This window comes from Scomber scombrus, chromosome 9 (assembly GCF_963691925.1).
Source record: "Scomber scombrus chromosome 9, fScoSco1.1, whole genome shotgun sequence".
NCBI classification, from domain to species: domain Eukaryota; kingdom Metazoa; phylum Chordata; class Actinopteri; order Scombriformes; family Scombridae; genus Scomber; species Scomber scombrus.
Genome location: NC_084978.1, coordinates 6893100 through 6917609, shown reverse-complemented (window position 1 = coordinate 6917609; position 24510 = coordinate 6893100). Strand labels below are relative to the sequence as shown.

Below are 24510 nucleotides of genomic sequence, written 5' to 3'. Positions count from 1 at the left end.
AGGTTGATGAGTGAACTGTTTGCAGTTTGCTGACATGACCATGATAGATAATATCTGTATGAAATTCAAATTGTTTCCAAACAGGGTCAGTATAGATAGGTACTGGGAAAACGGGTAATGTAACAGTGCTATGTGAGTCCACTAACAGTATGTGCAAACCTGTTCACATGTAATATTTTGAAGAAGAGGATATATTGTCCATTTAATTGTCGGATATTACTTTTTTGTCTTCGAGACCTAAGCTTTGACCATATACATTATAGATATATTCATGACTAAGAATTTGAGTTATACATGTAAAATCAGCTTTTTGTGTGTCTTTTCCCCCAAATGATAACCAGTGAAGTTGTATTATGTGTGATAAATAGGGCTGGGCAATACATCAATACTGTGTTAGGGCAGAAGTGTTGTCTTTTCCTGGTTTCAAAGGCTGCATTACAGTAAAATTAGGTAATTTTCTGAACTTACCAGACTGTTATTATTTGCATTTACCCACTTTGTCATTATATCCAAATTTCTAATGATTATTTATCAATAATCTTATTGTGTAATATTTTGTGAAATCACCAATAGCCATCCTTCAATATTGTTTCAATATTGAGGTATCTGGTAAAAAATATTGTGATATTTGATTTTATCTATATCGCCCAGCACTAGTGATAAGTCTGATAGTATGTCTCATTACTTTGAATTTTGGTGATGTACTGACTATATTTTATATACTGTACATCTGAATAACTGATTGAGCCTTAAAAAGTTTAGATAACCCTCTGCTCTCTCTGCAGCGCTGCTCTGCTATCAGGTAAAAGCTGCTGAGAAGTCAAACCGTCTGATCTCACCAACAATGTCCCTTTAGAAGTTTAGGGAGACCAGTTGGTTGGGACTGGGACAGATCTACACAGGGCTTTCATTGTGTTGCCCCACTTTGACTAAAGAGATGTGTGTGTGTGTGTGTGTGTGTGTGTGTGTGTGTGTGTGTGTGAGAGAGGAGTACTGAACCTTCAAACCCCTCCACCCAGTACACACTCCAGGGTCCTCTCAACTCCTCTCAGTGGCACAAATGCCGCCTCTTCAAATTTAGCTATTACCCTGGGTGTGCAGTTACAAATCCCCATTCTACTAACCCAGATCATCTCACATACATTTTTTAAAAGTGAAATTAAACACAGGAAGTGATAGTGTGAATGGATATAGAAGACTACTGTGTGGAGAACAAATAATAATAAGGGTGGCAAACCCATTAATATTAACTTAATATTTTTCTATTTTTAATTCTCATATTTGCCTTGTTGAAAACTATTGGAAAAAAAACCCCTAAATTATCACAACTTGAAATTGGCCCCTGGGTTGTTGGGTGTAGTTGTCTCTATTTTGTCTGAGGGTGGCCACACACTGTCAGACTTTGCCCTGGGTTACAGGATAGCCCTTCCAACAACTAAACTCCCTGGGTATAGCTACATAGATCAAAAACAACCCAACTCTGATGTGAAAAAATGCTGATTTTACACATTAACCAATGCAAAGCACAGCTTGTAACTTAACATACACCCCATACCTACCAGGATTTTTGTGACAACCCCCCACAGCTCTGCAAGATCAGAAACAAAGAGCCTCCGTGTCGCCACCGGCTCTCTGAGCTTAGCTTCCTGAGCAGTGGGGCTTTTCCAGGGGCCTCCGCTAGTCTCCAATATCCTGCCTGCTACACTCTCCCTGAGGCCGAGGGCAACTATGAGCCACAGGCCACACTGGGAGCCACAGTCAGACAGACAGGCAGACAACCGGCCTTGACCTGCTGGGGTGGACATCATGACGCCAGTGTTCCTTCAGCCATATTTAAAAGGGGCTTTTATTGAGCACAGGGGCCCATTTAGGGATCCGATTATAGACTTGTCTACTACACTGAAATATTTGAGCATATCCTTCCCTTTGGTATTTCTGGAACATAATGTATAAAAGTGAAGTAGCCACCATGACATCATCCACTAGTTTGCAGACTATCATTGTCAAGCCTCAAATTTCACCATCTTGGTTTTTTGGAGCCAGATGTCACCATATTTGGAGAATATGGAATATTATGAGGTAGTAAGGGTGGGGCTTACCCTTATACTAGCTGTCTTATTTAGCATGGTGAATCCGTAATTCACGATAACTGTGATATTAACTGGGATGCTAATTTTGGCAAATGAAAAACAGGCTTCAAACCAAAAAAACTGAACAGCCGACTCCTTAGAGCGTCTTTTAGTACAGCCGAACCAAAATTACAAAAATGTTACAAGTAACTTTAATAAACAAACAGAATCTGGGGTTAAGATACCTAACCAGTGCTGTTGCCATGGTAGCGACTTGTCAATTTCAAGCTAGCCCTGCCCTAAAGCATATTCTGCTTGTATCATCTATTTACTTTTAAATGGGACTATAATCAACAAAATGGACATCATGCTGCATTACAAGAAGACTTCAAAATTAGTGATTGAGACCATAAACTCATTAGGAGAGTATTTACCGACGTAATAAATCAAGTGAGAAGTCAGGTAATTTTACTCACTTCCATATAACCTGCATTGATATCACCTTTTAGACCAAGAGATAGCCGCTTGGGCACGGGTTGTTGAAAGGGTTGGTACACTCATGATAAAGAAATAGGTGTGATTGTGATATTACAGAGGGTACATTTTGTAAAACATATTATGGCTGAAAATGTTGCTCAAGTCAATTAATAACACAGGTTAGCTTTGATATTAGTGGCAGGAGGCTCACATAGGGGCTCTATACAGCTCCACAAGCACAACTCAGAATGTGAGATACTGCATGTGGTAGATAGGATCAAACTGGACTGGAGGAGCCACTGAATATTCAATACACATGCACTGACATGTAAATAGCACAGTTGTGATGGGTATCTGCAATCCACCATAGTTGGCTTGGCAATAGTTCATTATTGCAATATTGCGGTTATTGCAACAGCCCTAATTGACAGTTTGATTTGTGTGAGATTACAATCACTGTCACAATCAAGTACTTTCATGAGTCTTCTCTCTTCACCCAATTATAGCAGGTACCAGATTAGTATCACTGACACTTACCGCAATCATTTTGAATCACTACCTTTCTCAAGACAATATGAATGTAATGGTAGAAGTGGTTAAGCATCAAATTTAGTTTTTACTTAGCGACTTTAAAAAAATAGTGAAGTATAACCCAAGAGTCATTTTCTTGGATGCTGAGAGCAATATAAGATTTGGCACAGTGTGCTTGTGTAGTGCACCATGATCAGTACAGTATCCAGGCAACAGACCTTGGATCTTAGTAAATACATGAAGGATCATAACAGCCAGTTCATCTTCATGCTGTCATTTTAAGAAATGAAGATCTATATGTCAGCCAAAACAAATAAAAATCTGTTTCTACTTCAAATGTGATAAGATTATGTTCTCCGTTTACGCACACGTTCAGACATGCCCTTCCTTCTCGTCATTACCAAGATTTGTCCTCAGCAATGCTGAACTAATCAGCAGCTTCAATAACATACTGTGTCAACACCAGAGCACAATGGGGGTTAATCAGTCTTTTCATTGGCTGCTGATCTCACAAGTGTTGGACATGAGAGACACTTTTTGGCCATTAGTCATGTTGAAACACTTGAAAAACAATTCAACCCTAATTTCATTACAATTAGGTTTCCATTCCACCTTCAACAAAACAGGCTAGGAACTTGAAAATGTATATATAAATATGTATCTCCAGGTTTTCTACAACAAAATACTTTAAAACTCAGACAATTAACTGTTAAATCTGCACTTCAATCAAATCAAAGAGCACTTGAGACATAGCTGGCATTAATCTGTGGATATACAGTGATGAGATCTTAATTTAAAATCTGCAGGTTAATCGAGTGCAAATGATTAAGCTGTATTGTCACATTCAGTCTCAGTCATGCATTACATGTAGAATTCTGAACCGCAACACAAAGACAATTAAGCCAGTTTAAGATGTATAAATCCACTATTCTCTTTGATTAAAGCTGTCACAGGAGGACACTACAGGTTAAGTGAGCTTATTTGACAAAGTTTTGTTTTGTTTTTTACTTTAAAGCTCATGAATCCCTTCTCTACACCACATTTAAGTGGAATGTAAAGGAATCTCTTTACCCCCACAACAGTTTCCCATCGCTAAGCCCCTCTGTCACCCCTGGGAACATGGGCGTCTGTCAGTCCACGTTAGCAATGATCTCCCATTAGGTAAAAAGGAAGCAGTGGAGCCAGGCTTTCCTTACCCAAAATGCACAGAAATCCTGCCATTGTGCCTCGCCCCAGGGGTTTAAGGATTTTAATAAAGAACCCAGAGACCTCAACAGTATCTTCCATCTAGGACAGATTAACGGACCTCACTGCCTAAATTCCTTAGAAGGTGCAGTAAAGGTGAGATAGTATAGATCACAATGTCACCAACGTTCTTCAAAACCCATAACATAGAGGCACAATAGTTATGGAGAATTAATTCAATGTTGTTCCATATAAGTAAATTCACAAATTCAAACTTTCTTTACAGCAATTGCTTAAGTGCAATGGAGTAAAACACAATAGAAAGTTAGGGAGACTGAAATTCTAACGTCACAATTCTGAACTGGAGCTGATGTGTGTTAACCAAAACCCTCATGTCTCTGAGTAATGAGCTAAACACCATTCTATGAGGCAGCTAAATAAAAAATCGCCAATGAGACAGTAAACTGAAATAAAATTATAATTATCTTGGTGTGAGTGTGCTTAATCAACACCAACTACTTCCTGTCTAACTTGAAAACAAAAAAACAAAACACAGCACAAGGGATTCAACGTTGACGTAAAGAGGCTATAGGTTAGTCCCCTTTAAATCCACGTGACAAAAAACAGGAATGCTCTGTGATTGTGAGCTAAACCCTAAAAGTTTCCACTACACTACACTGCACTAAAAAGGACATTTGTATTGGTTTCATTTCTATTGTAGGAACATGAAAACCAATAGCCTTCAGTTATTTACCTAGTTGCACTTACTCATATTACTCATAATGCCTAGAGACACACACACACACCAATATGCTTGCAAATGCCGTACACTATTTGAGATGGACTGATGGCCGCTTAGGTTGGGCAGTCGGATTAACATTACTGCTGTAATAAAGCTTTGAAAAGAAGAAGTCTGAATAGTTCTTACAATTATGGCTAAAATCTGTGAAGCTTACCCTTTGCTCACATTGCATAAGTTGCTTAGTAGATGTTTGAATAACTGACTGAACATTAACGGTCGACTGCTGAGTGAGGGGACACAATGTAAAAACGAATTTAAAACAACTCTGAATGTGTTGCGCTACACACTTTGGGGGGAAAACAGTAGGCTTTAGATAACTTTGCTTGTCAATTTGCTTAACACAGAGAAAAATTTGATATTTTATTTGAGAAAGACACACACAGAGTAAGATTAGATCAACCACAGACAAAAAACAAAGCTACAGCTACATTTTGATCTCATCATTCAAGCCATCTCAGATTTCATTTAGCTGGTAGCCTCATCTGAAGCGACACACATTCTCTACAAGAGCGGATAAAGTTTCGAATGTTCTTACCGTTGTCTCATGCATTCGATGTGTTTTTTCATTGTGATCCCTCAACCTGTCTTGTCTACCTAATTAAAAAATATTGAATTCCCTGAAAGCCTTTAAACAAACCTCACAGAAGGACCATTACCTTCTCGCTTTCAGCTGGGGGTTACCTGTGACGAAGCACAGAAACTGCATCTTGTCTTGTGTCTGCACAATGACATAAGATCTCCATTCGTGAACCAATGTGAGTATAAAAATGTGCAGTTTGGTTTTGTTTGGCTCCTACCTCATTATTCAACTAAAGCTTCTGCTCCCAGATTGCCAGCCGAGTTGGTTTAATGGTGGCTGATTTGGCTGCATTCTGCCACCAGGGGGCTAAATGACAGCAGAATCAGGCAAATATAGTGCAGCGACTACAGGCCATCAGTCTGCTTTCGGTGCAGGTATTTCTGGCTGCCTGCGCTCCAGTTTAAGTTTCTCATCAATAAAATTACAGTGTACCCTCTTCTCTCTCCATGGTGCATGATTACAAATTGCTGTAATATTGGGCTCCTGTGGTTAATGTGAGTGTCAAATCACCTATCACTCTAGTTTATTAAATGGTTATGCAACATTTAATTTAGCAATAAAGCACATGTAATTGATCGAGACAGGTGTACCATACGTCAATCCCCATTACTTTGGTTTCTTTTACATTTTTTGTAATGCAACCATTGCAGGAAACCAATAACAATAATGTTTCTAAAGGTCAAGGTAACAGTGGTCACAAAGCTTCTTGTGTCCCTTTGAATGATGACCAAGTTGGACTCAGGCCACCTAGCGAAGCTGTCGTGCTCACCTCTGAAAAGAGGGACGTGCAGGTGGCTAGATTAGTCAGGATTAGAGTTTAATCCCTGCTACCAGCAAGCTGATGGGGATAACTGCACTCAAGAGACCAGTGCTGTAAGCTAAGCCATTCCACTGTAGGTATTCAGTTGACACTCTTAACTAGAAAGACTTGCACCGAGTGAACGGCGAGTGTTTTGATCAAGGACACTTTGGCCCGACATACAGTGCACAGCGACCACTGCGTTAGATCAAGCTAAGTAAATATGTTGGTTAAAGGATCACTACTAAATGCATCATCAACATCATCAAGTTATCCAACAAAGCAACAGAAAAGCTTGATGTAAGTTAACTTTTTAGTTTGGACTTCTAATGTCCCTGTCGTAATTTAAATTGTTGCCAGCCTTTAACAAACAGCCTTGATGAATTGCAGGGCTGGCTGTGGTCCAGGACTGAAGTAACCTCAGGAGACCCCAGCCTGCCGCCTTTTACACAGGGGCTGACGTGCTGCAGTCGGGGAGAACAGGGCTCCTACTGTAAGTCAAACATACCATTTAGTAGATGCTTTTATCCCCATCGCCACAGTGAGTGCTTGCATTTTCAGCATGGTTGAGCCCAGCGGATATCTAAACCCTTTATCCGAGCAGTGGCAGCATCCAGCTGAGACTACTGAGCAACAATCAAACTGACAGCTGACAGTCTAAAACCTGTTGCTGGCCTTGTAACCAGCTATTGGTTGCCTAGGTAGATAAAATGGTTGCTATATTGATGTCGTAATAATCTTGTGCAAATGTAAAAAAAATATTTAGGGGAACAAGTATGAAGAATTATTTTATGAAATGTCTTTTTTGGTTGTCTCTCTCTTCCTTTCCCACTCTATGTCTATCCCTGTCACAGACGCACATAAACCTGCAAATTTAATGGATTTCACTCTGTAGCTTAGCTTCACCAATGACCCAAAAGTAACAAAAAAAAAAACATTAGCATACTAAATTTAGATTTTTGCAAGATAACACATTAGTAGATAAAGCCACAAACCGGCAGGAAAAGCCTGCCTCCTCCAGCCTGATCATATCTGCAGTCTGGATCTGGATATGCAGTAAATTGGTAACGGCTGAAGAGGATGTGAGTTTATATTTTAATGTAATTTGTCAATTCTGTGACATTTTGCTCTATATTTTGAGATCTCTGTTTGCATATCTCTGCTGACAGTACTTACATGCTTGTTGGTACACACTAACATGTTTTCACCTCATTTTAATTCAACACTTCCAATGAAATAAATCATAGTTGGATGTGTCTGTGTAATTTCTTTAACCAGTAATCTGCATGATCTTTTGCTCTGACATGTCAAAAAGGTCTTGATCAGCGCTACAATGCCTAAAAAAATACATGTCTATCAAACAATAAGGTTTATATTTCTGAACAGCAGATGGAGCCATTTATGAATTCAGTTATGATTGTTTCATTTACCCACTTTTTTTTATTGTTCTGCTCATTTTCTGCTATTGATCCCTCCAGTATCAAAAAACATTGATGAATCTCCAAAGACTAAAATACTGAAGCAGCTACACAGTAGATGTTTTTATAACCATGTGCTGCTTTGTAGGTCGTATAAAGTCTATTTCATATTTCACTGCTGAAGAAAGAGAACTTCTAATAAAAGGGCAAAAAGGAGAGACAGTACATTTTTGTCTGTGAATGTTGGAGCAACAGTGTCAGGATGATTGGACAGACAGGTTTATTATTTTACATCTGCTGACACTCTACTGAAGGAGACATAGTTCCTTCCCTGCCAACGAAAAACTTCCAAGTTCAGTCGTGACATCTTTGAAAAGTGCAGACGGATGACAGGAAATTATCAGAGCATGTAACTGGTAGCTGGACTGGAAAAAAAACCATCCAATAAATCAATTACATTTTCATACACTGTCATACAAAACACAAACTGAGGAGTGAGAGTCTGTGTTAAAGTCCTCGCAGCTACACTTTCCTCCTCACATTTATTATTTATAAGTCAGAGGTTCTGGAAATTAACTACTGTAGTGACCTCTACTCTCTGTGCCAGAAGCTAACTGAGAAATCTATAGAAGGTTATAAATTTCATTGTAATCGGCTGGAAAAAGGTTCAGAATTATCGCAATGTGATTAACGAATCTAACGGAATAGCAGACATTAAAAAAAAAAGTGAGAAAAAGAAAGAAAGCAGACGGTTATTCTCATGCAAATATTGATAATGGTTTTAGCTGAATACCTAATAAGGGTCAGCGAGGGCACCATAGGGACGGGGCGGGGGCACAGGACCATGCATGTTACATCCACCTGAATTGTGTGGTATTCCTTCATGATACTTGGACAGGAATGTAGACTCATCTTAAACATAATTTGGAAAAACAAATAACTATAAACTATGAACTATACTAAACCCTGTAGACTTGCAGATACACAAAATACATGCAACATATTGACTGTACAGACTTTCACCTCTGATTTGGCAGAAATACACACTGATGACAGCAATGCTGCATCATGCAGCCCAGTCCAGACAAACGCTAGTCAGCTGAGAGACGATCGTGTCATTTTCCAGAGCGTGGTGACAGCACACATTGTTGTTGGGGGCAAACAGCTGGGGGAGCTGTGTGTGTGTGTGTGTGTGTGTGTGTGTGTGTGTGTGTGTGTGTGTATGTGTACAAGCGTCTGAATGGGATGGGGATTGAGGGGTTTAGGAATGTTGGGGTGAGTGGGCACAGAATCATGTGTATGAGACTCTGTGTGTGAGACAATGACAGCCGACCCCCTCCAATACTGAAATCCTCCATTCATGACGGACCTCAGTCATCCACTTCTCTCCAGTTGAAAAAAAAATCTCATACCCTGTAATGAGTCTAAAAATTTCAGTTTTTTGCTCAAAACCAAAGAAAATATCTTTATATGAAATTAGACAAGACAGCTGAGGTAGCTTCATCTACCTGCTCACAGATACAGAAACTTTTCACTCTCAACAAAATGCTGAAACAATCTGAATTGAAACTGAACATGTGAAGTGAATCCAAGCAAACATGAACAGGGATTAATCGTCAAATCATTGCGCCTTATGCCAAGATAGTCTTAAATGCTTTTTATGCCTCTGGTAGTGCTATCTAAACTTTGTTATATTGTTGTCTGACCCTCAATATAATGACAATAAAGATACTACTACTACTAAGACAACTGGGGAACAATCAAGTCAAATTGTTGGGTTCTTTGGATTATTTTCGCCATTAATCGATTTTGTGTATAAAATGTCAAAAATGGGTAAAAAAAGCAGAAAGTGACGTCCTCAAATATTTTCTCTTAACCCATCCACAAGTCCATAACCAAAACATATTTAGTTTGAGGTCACAGAAGACTATATATAAACCATCCAATTTTTACATTTCAGAAGCTGGAATAAGACAATTTCAAATGTATTTCTTATAAATGATTATGACTAATTGATGAATCGTTGCAGTTCTATTCATGATCAGTGTAATTTAAAAGGACACAATATGATAAAACATCAACTTTTGTGCTTTTAAAAAGATCATGTACAGCAAAACAGCGAGCTAAAAGCCAGAGAGAAAAAGGGCTTTCATAATCTCTGTCTCACACTGTTGCTACACAACTGTCAGTCAGTGAGCGTGTCATCTAGTACAGGTTGCACTCGCTCCCCTGATAGTCGGAAGGAGTCCAGATCCCCAGTGCCCCAACTCAGAAAACTAGGAAACCAGCTCAGCCTCGCATGACCCAATTAGAAACATCCCCAAGACGGGGGAGAAACATCAGTCTTGTCCTTTCCATCAAACGGTCCCATTTGCTAGTTAAGAACGGCTCCGAGTGAAGGATGCAGGAAGAAGTGCAAGTGACACCTCATGTAATATGTTTAGGATAACTCTTAAAATATACTGAAAAACTGTCCAATACAACTAAATCTTAAACTGCTGGATACTAAATGAAAAATAGCAGATAAAGTATTAGGTCAGCACACTATTTACTGGAGAATATCTGTTGCACATTTGTCAAGGTTTCCGCAGCTAGTGTAAGAACTTGAAACTGTGAGCTTTTTAGTCAAAAGGCCACAAAACAATCAATAAATGTGAGTTAAATAGGAGGCATGCAAAGCGACCCACATCGCCTGTGAATGAGGGCAATCAATAGAGTGATGGCAGATTACATGACAGAGGAGGCTCGGCCTATAAGATTAGGGAACGGGGCTTGTGACTGAATGGTTTGAGTCCCTGAGCGTGTCAAGAAAACCTGTTAGAGGTGAAGTATTTCGCCTACTATAAATAATAACCTAGAAGAGGTGGTGACTCCTCAGAGAGATTCCAGGTATGGTTGCTTTCTCTCTCCACAAAGCCAGAGCTTAAAATCTCAAATAACCTTAGTTACTTAGAGTTTTTCTACTAAATTTTTTTTAATGTCCTTTTGAAGGTTATCTTTGGATCGTGGTCTGCAACTTAATGAAAGGGAAAGCTGTTTAAAAAAGGTAAACTTCAAGTAAAACTTTTAAAAAAGTCCTCATTTTATGGTTAGTTCAAAAGAATATATAGTCAACTGAAAACAACCCTGGGGCTCTTTGGACTTGTTGTGGTTTCATAAAGAGGAAGCACACCAAATTGCAGAGGACCAGGCTCCATAATAAATTCTACTTGTGAAAAATGGCTTGAAGTGGCTTTGTTTTTTCTTTTAAAGAATTATTAATGGCGACGTCTCTAAAAAGCAGCTGCAGCTTGCACAGACCAACAGAAGGAACGTTTCTTTGGCTAATTAGCTTTAATTTTCCATATTAATGTCTCATCATTATTCTAGGACTAAATTATCTTAAATTCTTCATTAGGGTGCGGAGAGTCAAAGCTACATCAACCACAACTAAAAACTAATTTCAGGCAAAAAAAAAGGGGATATTTAGTAGTGTTTCCCCAAGGATTTTTTCAGCAGCTGGTGCTAAGGGTATTAAGTATCTGAGTGATGCAGTGTGCCAGTGGCAGAAAAAGAACTAAAATTACTTTCTAGGCTATAATTGTATAATTCTTAACATTAATAATTAGTTGTGAATATAACACATTGTAATAATAACACATAGTGAAAGTTTTTAACTGTAAAATCTGAATCTAACATTAAGTAAATCTACTCTTTCCTCTTTTCCCCCTGTCTGTCTGTGTCACCACAAACAGCTGTGAACTGGAGATGTAACCACTTAAGTAAAAGATGGGTGATTACTTGATCCTTTTTTGTACTATTTAAACAGAAAAAACACATTGTATATTGTGATACTTAGATTTTTTTACTTTAGTTTATTTACTGGAAATGACAATGCAGGCAACAACGCCTTAACCAGAAGCTTCCAGCTCCCTGGTGATCACTCTACAACCAGCTACCACCTGATTTACATTTTTGGAGTGAAATGAGGAGGTATCATAGAGATAACTCCTCATTTTAACTAAACGGATCAGTTGTTTCTTGCCCGACAAAAGTCCAGCTCAAAATGGCCTGCCGCTACTTAATAATGTAGCGGAAAAGCTGTGCAAACATACACAGGAAACAGAAGAACATAGTGATAAAGTTATGCAGATTAACTGTACATGAAAAACTTGTATTTTGTCGCTTTTAGCCGACTCAACTGTTGTAATGTAAGTTACTCTGGATAAAGTATTCTTGAGACGCTTGAAATATACTTTCTCTCTTCAACAAACTGTAATCATCCATTGCTTATGTTTCTTCTCAGAGTGAGTATTAGGTGCACTGGCCAGTGTAGCAACTACTACTGGTAACAGCTTCCCTGCAGAGAGAGGCTGTGCAGCTCTGGCACGAAGCCGGCTATTGCTTATTGTCTCTGTGTGTGTGTGTGTCGCACTGCAGTTTGAGAGCCAGGTTGCCTTGCACTCTCCTCCTTGAAGGCTCATTTTCACTTCTTTCTTTTTTTTTTGTGTGAACATACAGACCTGACAGCTGAACAAGATAAATATGTCCACCTTGTCACAGACAGCAGAAAGTCAAAAAGAGACACCCTGAGTGAGCAGAATATATTTTGGTGTTCTTTTCTTGGCTCTCTACAATCCCATTTATCTATCCATTGATCAAGCCATGTTCTACACCATTTCACAGTCAAAGTGGTAACAGATTTTATGACATCATGGTCTCACTTTTTTTTTAATTAACAAATTCATCTGAACTTTTTAACTATTTAAAAACTGATACGCATTCTGTCTCACACAAGATCATTTCCCTTTATTATTCAGAAAGTCAAAAAAAATATTCTTACACCTCAGTACAGGCTCAACGAATACAGGTATTTTTTTAAATCTTTGGACAATTAGCCATTAATCCTCCTTCCTTATATCAACACATTCCTGTTCAGTATAAAAGGGTGATATTTATTATGTAAAATTATAATTTTTGATAAACTGTCATCAGCCTACCTGGATAATGTTGCTTTCATTTACTACAGTGGCCAGCCTCATTTGTTTATATTTGATTATGAAATTAAGTAGCAGTGGATTTTACTAGATAAGTTGAGCCATCTGCCTTTTCCTTTCTTCCTTGTTACAGAAGAGCTTTTCTTATGGGTGTGTGTGTGTGTGTGTGTGTTCCTTGTTTGCTCTGCTGTCTACTTAGTGGCAGGTATAGCTTTCAAATATCCACTTGAACTTATTGGAACAGCAGCTAACACATCCACTGTTTTATGTGAAAGGTCCTTTAGAAGAAGGGCGTCATACAAATTAGCTACAGGCAGGACACACATGAGCACCAGAAAAATGGCTAATGATCAAGTGATGCTTCAAGATCAGCTGCAGCCAATGGGGAAGCAAAGCATCCCTGGTTATCATTAGTAGTAATAATAATAATAATAATAATAATAACAAAAGTATACACTTTTCAATATCCAAGTTATGAAGTGCTTCACAAGGCAGCAAAATACTCAAATCATGAAATAATTACATTATAAAAGAGATAACTGGTGAGTAAAACCAATTCAATGTAGGGAAAAGAGCAAGAATAGACTAACCATATTTTAAAGGGGGATAAAAGCAATTCATTGAAAATTAAGACTCAAATATGATCAGGAAACCCTCTTCGATGAAAGTATGTCTTAAGAAGGGACTTAAAAGAGATTACTGACTCAGCCACATTTCGTAAATGTGCTAATGTGAACAATGGATTTTCAGAAACTACAAAAAATGGTGAACCATAACCATGAATGAATGCATGTTGCCTCAGTGCTGAACAAATACAAATACCTCGTTGAAGGGGGGGGGGGGGGGGGGGGGGGGGCTAATCTTCCCATCTACTTTTGTAATCCCACCACATAATCACTTGTCACCCCAAACGTGCGTGTTCATAAATGGTAGGCATTCGCTGACAACTGCATCTTTACTGTACAACATTGACATTTGTTTGCAATCCAGAACATTTTATTTACAAGCTGTCCTTATCTCAGTAAAATATAGTCCATATCTGACCAACTTTGGCCAGAAGATGCCTCAACTTTGAAAGTATAGTTGTATTAAGTGACTGATATAATAAATAACCCCCCCCCCCCCATCAGCCTGCTTCTTTAAAACATCTAATCCTTACTGCTTGTTGTTTCACTAATGCCACCGTGTCAACACGCCAGCTCTTTTCCCTGCTTCACTGGGACTGGACAGAAGGCTTCTGCTGAGATTAAGAGAATCATAACCACAGGATTAGTGATTAGTATCTTACTTTCAGGGATTTCTCATGTGTGTGAGTGAAGCTATGCAGAAGTGATTTATGTACCGGCAGAGAATTGAATGTTATACACCACAGCATCCAATTTTGTATTGCACTTTTATCAGCCATAGTTAAGCCGAGCAGAACATGTTGCAAGTTGTTCAATTGATCAATGTAGTCAACATGAATAATAATGAACTAATGAAACTGTTGCTTACTTTAACAAGCTTATATACATTATTTGAATACTAGGGTGCTTCATGCCTTTAATCTACTCAAAAACATCAATAGTAGTATTTTGTACTGTTTAAAATGACAAAATAAAAGTACCCACTCTCTTCACTTGTGGATCAATAGAGTGTAACTACTTTTCAGTTGACTGAACTGTCAATATCTTGACTTGAGGACTTCACTGCAGTTACTTACTCTGATTTAAGTGGCACAAATCATATTCTATATTAGGGAAATCTGCATTGAAATGACTGTATTGACTGTATTTAACTATGTCCATAAACATACTGACAACAGATGGCAGAAATATGGCTTTGAATGCAGAAAAAACAAGCAGAAGACTTGGGCATCTGAGAATAATAATTTCCATCTAACTTAATTCTCATCCTGGAATAATACACACATTACTGTTTACTCTAAGCTCGTCATTTAAGCTGCACAGTCAGAAAGAGGGGGTTTGTGGTAGACTGTAGATTTCCAGCTCATCAGATCATTAAGGTGAGTGATGAGGGGGACATCCTCAATCTACCCTAAACCCTTCTCTGACAGATACTTCTAAAATTACATTCCTCTACAGCTTGTAGTCATGTAGCATGTAGCCTACTTCCAGAAAAAGGTGACAGCAAAGCTGAACACTTGACAACAAAGAATGACGATACCCCAAAAACTGTGAATGACATCATGGAAGAACTCTGAGAGTGACTGCACATGGCACGCTGCCTTTGAAAAAACAGCCTCGGGGGACAAATAGAGGGAGGTGTGGCATTGCATTTCAAAGGAAGTTGCTGTCATAATATCCAACAAGGCAAAGACATTTTATAGTGCAGGTATAAAGCTGGAGCTCAAGGACATTTTGACAGCACAAATAGCTGTTGACAGATGTGCATTAGCTTCTGTAATATACACCTTGTGACCTTTTGGGCCAGTTTCACTAAACACCGGGCTATCACGGTGCTCTTTGAAAGTCAGACAAGGAGAATGATGGTTTGCCTGTGTGTATCCATCAACAATTTATGTGCAGCAAAACTAAAAAGTGCTTCCAGAAATAGAACTTTAAAAGTACCTCATAACAATTGCAAAGGCAGCTACAGAGACATTATGATGAATTTCAATTCAGTATGTGTCAGCTTTAAAAAGATGTGAAGAAATAAGCATTTTGATGAAACTAGCACAGCATCACGGATGTGGTTATTGGCTGTTGCCAAAATTGAAGGTGCTCTGACCCCTAAAATAGAAGTATTTTATGCCAAGGGGAAGAGTTTTGCTTAAAAAAATATATATTTCGCAAAATGTACACAAACTATATGTCAGCAAAGAAGACTGAATGAACACATAATAGTGAAGCACTTATTAACATCGATATATCACAGTCTCTTTCTCTGAAATCTCTCAACAAAGGCTTGCTTGCCCTCTCATTTTAATGCAGGAGATGAACCAGATGGATGTAATTTCTGTGTTTTATTATGAAGAATTAGTTTCCTCAGCAATAACAGCACCCTCCAACAGTTTTGTTCCACATGGTGCGGAGCTCTGGAGGCCCAGAGGAGCAAGCTGCTGGCAGATCTGAGGCTGCTGGTGGAGCTTTGTGGCGTGATCATTTCATGTAGGGAAACGCATGTCCGCTGATGGATTTGTATGTAAGTGGCAGCACTCATTAGTCAATCCTGTAGGACACATTGGAGCCAGTGCAATGAAAACAGAATTGGTGTTAAATGTTTCCAGTTCCACACTGTCATCAGGATCCTTGCAATGATGTTTTGAATGTACTGGAGCTTCTGGATGCTCTTGTCCTAGATCCCTGTGAAGAGTGCATTGCAGTCGTCAAGTCTTGAGGATATAACTAGTTTCTCTGCATCTGACAGGGTTAGAGAGGGCAGAGTTCAAGAGATTCTTTTGAGATGTTAGAAAGAGGTTTTACACAGATGTCTTGTATGGTCTTAAAAAGTCAGCTGAAGGTCAAATCTAACACCCAGATTAGTGACTGAGCAGATGACAGGGATATCCTGTCCGTCAAAGCTGTCATGAGGTATGGTGGAAGACTGTATCTGGTGTGTTGTGCCGATAAGGAATGCTCCGGTTCTGCTTCAGTTTGACAAGAGGAGATGTGTGCTCATCAGGGCCTTCATCTTCATCCTTAGGACAGGTGTGAAGGCTTGACTAGGCAGCAGAAGAGCCTAATGTACAGTTTGGCAGTAAGGAAAAGGCATCCCCTATTTGCTGATGACACGTCCAAGCGGGAACATGTAGAAAGTAAACAGGACAGGACTGAGAACCGATCATTGCTGGACTCTACAGGTGACATGGAGCAATCTAGACCCGCATCCCTGAGAGCCACCTATGTGTAGAGTCTGGTGATGTGGAGGCACTGTAAGAGGACAGTATCAAATGCAGTGCTCAGGTCAAGAACAATCAGGATTGAAAGGGACCCTGCATCCACTGCCATCAGCAGGTCATTCAAAAACCTGAGCAGAGCTGTTTCAGTGCTGAACAAAAACTTGACTGAAATTTTTCAAATAGGTTGGTGCGTTTAAGGTGGTACTGAAGCTCAGAAGCAACCACCTTCTCCAACACCTAGGACAGGAAAGGGACGTTGGAGATTGGTTTGTAGCTGGCAAGAACTTGTTTTTTGAAGAGGGGGCAGCTTGACTGTGACCTTGAGGGCAGGTGAACTACACCTCACAGGGAGAGTTTGACGGTTTGTGGGGGGGCTGAGAATGGGTACATATGATTGGAGCAGAGCTGTGGGAATGGGGTCCAGGGCACAAGTACAGGGTTTCATCTTCCTCAGGATTTCCTCAATGTGGCTCTGCCTGACGCCAGTAAAACAGAGTAGAGACAGCAACCTCCCAGACAGCGGGTCAATGACAGGAGGGGGCAGAGAGGAAGGACTAGACATCAGAGACCGGATGTTGTTGACCTTGGCTCTGAAGAAGTCAATGAAGCTGTGTTACATCACTCTTCCGTAGCCACAAATGGGGCTTCAGGAGAGGATTTATGTGGAAAAAAGATGCTTTGGGTTGCCAGGATTGTTATTAATTAAGTTGGAGGACAAATGTGACTGAGCGTCCACAAGGGGCTCTGATGTTGACAGAATGCCAGTTTATGGACAGCGAGCCCAGAGCATCTGAAGCATCGTTTCAGGACATTTCAAGCTTCAAAAGCACAACCACTCCATATTTTGCATCTCACCTGGTAAAGGATAGTCTTGCAATGTTTCCAACTATGATGCTCAAGTTTGTTTTGCTTCTGTATTCCACATTGAAACCACTGTGTGAGTTTATGGATGTAACAAGGCCTGTTTCTTCAAATCCCAAACTCTTGGCAGCTGGGTTGTAATTAGAAAGCTGCATAAACTCTGTAGCTGTGTAGAAAATCCCTCCAAAAAGCAGTTGTGTAGTTTGGGCAGAACAGCAGCCGTTGGCAACTGCCACAGTTATAGTCACACAGTGGAGATCATTACACCAAACATGAGAGGAGCTCCAGTTGAAGAAAAAACCCCAGTCAGTAGAGTCCGTCCGGTGATTTCCATTTCTGATAGAGAAAACAGAGGGACCAGGTGGGGGCTTTGTGGCACACCTGAGCTGCCAGACTGCAGGTAGAGATAGCTGCTGCCTTTCAGAGAAAAGGGATCCCAATAGAGCAGGTGGGAAGCATGTTAAGTTGAATAATACAAACTCCATAAATCACAGAAGAGAAGATAAGCAGTACTTTCCTTAAGTTAATCCAAAGTCCACCAGTTCAAGAGAATAATAGATTGCACCAACTCAGGGAGCAATCAAAACACACAGACAGAAAATGGAAAAACAAAACAAAAAACTCAAGCAAAATGCAGAAAGGCCACATTAATCACACAAGCAGTTTAGTTCACAGTCAATTGTCTATCTGAGATGCGCGCCAGCATTCCCTTGTAATGCGGAGTAGTTTCTCTCCCACCACAACACAAGCACAGCAAAACAAATCTTGTACTTTTGGTTGCCGTGGTGACTACACTGATAATGAAGATCGTCATCAGTGTTAAATACGCTCCATTTTTCCTCCATTGTATTGTCTCGGTTCATTAGTTCCTAGCTGTTTAACTTGAAGGTTTCACAGCAAACATTGTGGACGAGCTGTCATCAAGTCTAGTCCTGTTTGCTACTTTAATCAGATGCCGTTTCTCATTCCAGTCAGATTAGGGTGGTCCTCATTGTCACTATTTCACCTCACAAATATGTTTGGTAGTGCAGCCGATTGTCTATTGAATTTCCCCTGACAATAGTTCCATTACTTTTTCAAAAAATAACAAATATCAAACAAGGTTATATGCTGGTTGAAGCAGTTTTGAGCAAGTTTTTATGTTGTGCCTTCTCTATAAACATGACTACTCTGCACATATATTGAAAGGCCTTGCAACTCAAGTCCCAGGATGGTTTCACATCCTGTGAACTGCAGAGTGAGGATGAGATTATCCTGTCACAGATGATATGCACTGAAAGCAGAATCCAACTAGATGGATCCGTCTGGTGATTTTTACTGTTCAGCACAATGATATCAGCCATAGACATGTAGATGGTATCACTTTTCCTTTCAGGCTTGTCACAATGGAGCTCCGCATTATTCACAGGCCCCTAAACAGCCACGACTTGGACCGGAGGGGGGTGGGAGTTGAGGGTAAAGAGAGAGACAGAGAGAGATCATATAGTCATTGTATGAGTAGTTACCACTGGACAGACCCTCAATAAGGAGGCAAGAGATGTGAATAAACTACACTTTTTATATACTAATATTGTATTTTATTGATTCTAATATTGTATAATTCATTTTTTTAATTGCTTAATGTGTTCATTTTATATTTGATTCATCTATTTATGCTTGACTATTGTTTTGACTAGTGTTTTAGTGTAAAATATACCATTAATTTTACTATGCTTAAATGGTATATAATGTTTTATGTGAAGCACCTTGTAATTTCAGTTTGGAAAGGTGCTATTGAAATAAAGTGTATTATTATTGTTACTTTCAAACTACAGTGAAGGTGACCTGTGCCAAAATCTCAAGAAACAGCTGCCATGTCCATCTAAGAGTTTTAAATCATGCAGTCTTTTCCAAGCTTTACAAGACAGCCTCCCTGGCAGTGAGGTTAAACTTCCAGTATATATAGACTTGATTCATTATTTTATATGGCTGACTCCCCAAGGAAACCAGCGACCAACATGAAACACAATTCAGTGAGTTAATGTTTTGAATTTAGCGTTGCTTAAAACTGACAAGATATCTTATTACGCTCCACGTGCCAAACTTTTCTTGGCAAGTTTTTCATTACATAATTTTAAACTTTCTTTCCATTTGTTCCAACATATATTCTTCATGTTCATCTATCTTGTTGGATATTTTTCCCCCTCCAGAAATGTCTTTAATCATAACATAACGACCGATGAAATAACACAACTCTTAACAGAAATACTCTCCTCCGTTTATGTTTTGACATGAATTTGCCTGCAGCAGAATAGTCCTCGACCACAGTTAAGAAGAAGAAAGCCCATACATCACGCCACTGAGATATTTGACGAGAAAAGAACCGGTGAAATAATTCCTCTGGTTTTCCGTTCATGCAAACAGCCTGTGGTTACATGACACGAATCAATCACCCTAATCCAACTGAAGGTTTCCACCCTCTTCAAAAGGGCCAGTCAGTCTCTTCTGAAGTTCAGAGGAGCCTAAACACCGTCATTAGTGACAGCGTTACTGAGGATAAGGTGAGAGGAAGTGGCTGTAAGGAAGTATAGAGTGCAGGTGTGAATGCTGCGTGTCACAGTGTTGGGTTTTACAGGCAACGCTGTTGGATGCCATTTGTCTAAGCTTTGGTTCCCATCATGACACATTATTTCATAAATCAAAGAGGAGAAAATAAGGTTGAATAAGAAGAAAGTTCTTTACCCCAATTAGGGATTATTTATGAAACAAATCTCAGTGGGAAATGTACTTTAACATTTTGCTTGAGACATACACTTCCTCAAAAATGCATTTATTGTACGCATCAGCAATGGTGATACCACATGGAGACTGTTAAGTCGGCTAAGGTAGCTTATGTTTTCTCCTACATGTTTAATGCTGGAAGACAACATGAAACAAGCTGGAGATTCAGTTGTCTTTTACCTTTCCAGCAACGCTACATTACTTTCAAATGTGTTATCTGGCAAAGTCATTTCCAGTGCTTAGCCATGTGTAATGAATGCATGAAACAGCCTGATAATACAGTACACATACACATACCGTTGCACCAATCAACAGGGTAAAAACCTGCGCTGTACTATAAATCAGTTCCTCCTTTACTGCGACTATGGCGGGACCACCAGAACATGTTGACAGAGAAGCATAAATCTGGTTTTCAACAGCAGCCTAAAGAGTCTCAGTGTGGTTACAGGGTCAAGAAGCGAGTTCAAAATTATTCACCTGCCAAAACAAACCACAATGAAAAGAGTAACTTGCTCCTCGTTATGAAAAATTACCCCAAACACCCCAAATAAGCTACCTCATGTCAAGTCTCATGTCAAGTCTGATGTTTATATGGAAAGTAAGAAGCTATGACTTCTCAATTAAGATATCCAATGCTGCCCTATGGGTCTTTATTCCCTCCATGACATTTTGGACATGATATAAATAGGTGCGATTATTACTTAAAAGCAGAAAATGAAACTGGAAACTGAGCACAAAGAACGGGAAAATGCAGAAAAAGTTTCAATTTCCAGTGCTTGGATGATGAGTTGCAGCTGTGAAAATGCTAGATTTAGTTTCTTTACGCGCTCTAATTTGTCAGTGACAATAGACGGCACACAGTAGACCTGTTGGGATGCAAACTGAGGCTTTGTCCTGTTGCATTCACTCAGAAACCAGTGACCTGCCTCTGCTTCCCTGAGGAGACTGAAGAGCGATTAACGTGTGTGTTTGTGTGTGTGTGTGTGTGTGCAGGTAATGAAATCAACCCCCTCAGGAGAAGGGTGACAGAACAACAACAACACAGGAGTGGTATCAGTTCCCTCAGTTCACCTCCTTCAGCTCTCAGCCCTGATCTGCCTCAGAGATTCTAGGTCAGTAATGGCTTTTTAAAGATGTGATATGGGCCTCCAAGGAGTTTGGTCCTGCTAAATAGGCCTGTAATGGTGCCTGACACAATTAAAGAGGATCTATCAGTTTTTAGACATTTTCAAGGTTGCATACACTCACATTTGTTTGAACAAAGCAAGTTAATGTCAGAAGTTTTAAGAAGAAACACAATATTATAAATGTGAAAATAGAAGTCAGGGCAGATGTAGACAAGAAACAAGAGACCTTTAATAAAAAATGTAAAATCACTTACTGTCTCAATAGTAATACAAAGGCTTTGAGTAAAGTTGTAGCTGTGATATATGCATTAATAATGATAGGATAAATAGCTGGTAGGAGAGTCCCACTAATACAAATACAATGTAAGAGATTGTGGTTAAAACTTTAAAAGTAGTTCCTGTTTAATATCTCACACTTCTGCTTCACACTGTTTTCTTTTTTTTACATTATGAAACTACAAACAGAGAATCCTCAAAAATAGATACAGAAGGAGTCCGGTTAACTGAGACTAACAGGAATTGATGTGCTGAGGATTTAATGTACTCAAAATGTCAAATGATTGATTATGAAATTTAAATGGAGGAAAAGTACAGGGTTCCCTCAAGTTCTCTGTTGTAAAGAGGCCCCTTAATTCCTACCTATGCCTCTGCTGCACTGAATCAATCACTTAAAAAGCTCTTTCTGTGCCATGGTGGGCTTTAAATCGCATATTTAAGCCTTTATGTAAACCTACAAAGCTGTGACTGCATTCCACCAACAGCACGCAGATAATCAGCCAGTCATCAGTGTTTTGAAGGCTGACAAGGGGGGGCAGCTCGCTGCAGGATGACAAAGTCAAATGCAACGGGGGCAAGCGAGTGTCGTGATTGAAATTCTCCCAGAACAAAACCTCATTTGTGTGATTATTGTTCACCGGGCTAGCAATGAGGCAAAAATCCATTCCACATGATGCATTCATTGTTTTCAGCTAAACACGCACCAGGCCCCACAGCAGCAGCAGCCACTGTACAATGGCCCAAAAAACAACTGAGAGCCTAATGTAACACTCAGGAGGGTCCACTATAAATATGGACAGTATCTTATCTAAATATTAAAAGATTATTGTAGAAATGCTAAAACATATGTGCTAATTCATATAACTTTCTACTTTGGGGACAATGTGATAGTAATTAACTTGAGTCCCTATTGGACTACTACAGGAATGTTATATGGCTGATTAGATTAAAACACTATTAAATTAAACATAGTTGCTATAAATAGCAACTGAGCAACAGACACCATGTAATACAACACAGAAACTTCAAAGATATAATTGGGTGTTTTTTCTGCTAATCAAATTATTGCACCTTTCAACAGGTGACGAAGCAATAAAAAAATCAAACAGGCGTTTAGAGCTGCAGGTTCAGGCTGCAAACCAGTAACTAAGGCCACATAATGACAACAAAACACTTGCACCAAAAGGGAAGCAAAGTGTCGAAGTGTTGATCCAGTATACTGGCTCTTTTGTTGATGGTCAATGACTCACCTCGATCCATTTCTGCGCCTCTTGAAAAGCGGAGTCTGCGGCCGACTCGGTCACAGGGTGATGCTGATGAGACTGTCCTATGTCTGCAACCGGACTTGCCATTGGCGAGGAAGCTCTGCTCTGCAAGTATTAAATGTGTAAAAAACAAAACAAAAAAACAGCTGTGTGTGTGAGGTGTTATTCCACAGAAAATAAGTCGTGAACCGCGTCAGTCAGCTCTGTCTCCTCCGTCTGTTGTAGGTGTCGCAGCAGCAGCAGCACCGGCGAGGCGGACGAACCAGTTGCTGCTCTCCAGTATCACTCCAGTAGGGAGGCTGTGTGCAGACATCAGCGTCAAGTTAGCCACAGTCACATGCACAGCTTCCGGTGAGGGCCCCTAACATAAACGTGTGCAAGGAAGAGGCACCTTACTTGTTTTGTTCTGACACCTATTACCCTAAAAGTAAGATTTTATTTAAATGTTTTTGTCATTTTGGCAATATTTAACCGCTAAGTGAATTATCAATAAGAAGAAAAAAAGGCTAAAAACATTGTTTACCAAAAGTTGAATTTACATTATTGTTGCTAATGCCAGCTAACAGGTGTTACACTGTATTTGGTAGCCTATCATTAGCTCTGTGACATGCAGTGTTGGAAGAAGTCCCTTTCTTTGAGTGTCAATTCCACAATGTTAAAATACTTAATTATATGTAAGAATCCTGTATTTAAAAAACTTGATTAAAAGTACTAAAGTAAAAGTACTAATTTAGCCGAAAATTAAGCTTTAGTGCTTGACACAGGATCATGGACAACAGGCCACCGATAATGAGAAGCATACTTTGAAATATTGAAAATGAAAAGTAGTAATGCATTTTATTTTGTTTTAATCGTGGCTGTGAAATAAAACTGGAAGTCAGAAGACAGCAGCTACTAAACTACTATCTGGTTAGCATAGGCGGTTACGATAGCTTAGCAGACAACGTTAAAACAGAAGCTAATCTGCTTTAGCATAGACGGTTACTAGCTAATGTTAACTTGCCTTCCAAGAGCAGACGACGTTGAGCTAAACCGCATAACTCCACCAGAAATGTTGAGATTAATATTGCAGTCCTTTTCTGAAAGCGGGCTGCTCTCATAAAACATGGTAAACATCTGAAAGTCCTTGATAAACCTCCACACAGCTCGTATATACATATTCAATTAGCCTGCCACCTGTTTAAACGTTATTTTTTGTCAGCAACATTAATGGCAGAAGGTGCTAACAGGCTGTTGATTAATAGTGTGTCAGTAACGTTGCTATAGCAGCAGTCCGGACGGAGGAGCTGCTGAGCTAACACAGCCTGAGAAAACTAAACCTGTTGCCTCAAAAATAAGTAAAACTACAACTGTGGTTCAAAAAGAAAGAAATAAAACTACAACTGTGGGTTACTGTAATGCTTATAAGTTCATGTTTACAGTAGTTATCAGTTTATATGTTAAAAAAATGAAGGTTATGCGATTGAAGTAAAGCCCTGTCACCGCCTGATAGTGAACAGCGATAACGGTTAATTTAAATTGTTTATATTTAAAGACAGTATGA

General features: G+C 39.4%; 1 protein-coding gene across 2 annotated transcripts in view; it reads right to left on the bottom strand.

Moving 5' to 3' along the window:
* Nucleotides 1-23100, bottom strand: part of LOC133985822 (LIM and calponin homology domains-containing protein 1-like) — a 95467-nt gene extending 72367 nt beyond the window's left edge. Inside the window, exon 1 of one of the 2 annotated variants that reach the window (XM_062425536.1) lies at nucleotides 22953-23100. In XM_062425536.1, coding sequence (XP_062281520.1) covers nucleotides 22953-23054 — 102 coding nt within the window. In that variant the 5' untranslated portion in view covers nucleotides 23055-23100. The remainder of the gene's footprint in view (nucleotides 1-22952) is intronic. The other variant, XM_062425537.1, reaches the window with a different exon arrangement.
* Nucleotides 23101-24510: the final 1410 nt, after the last annotated feature.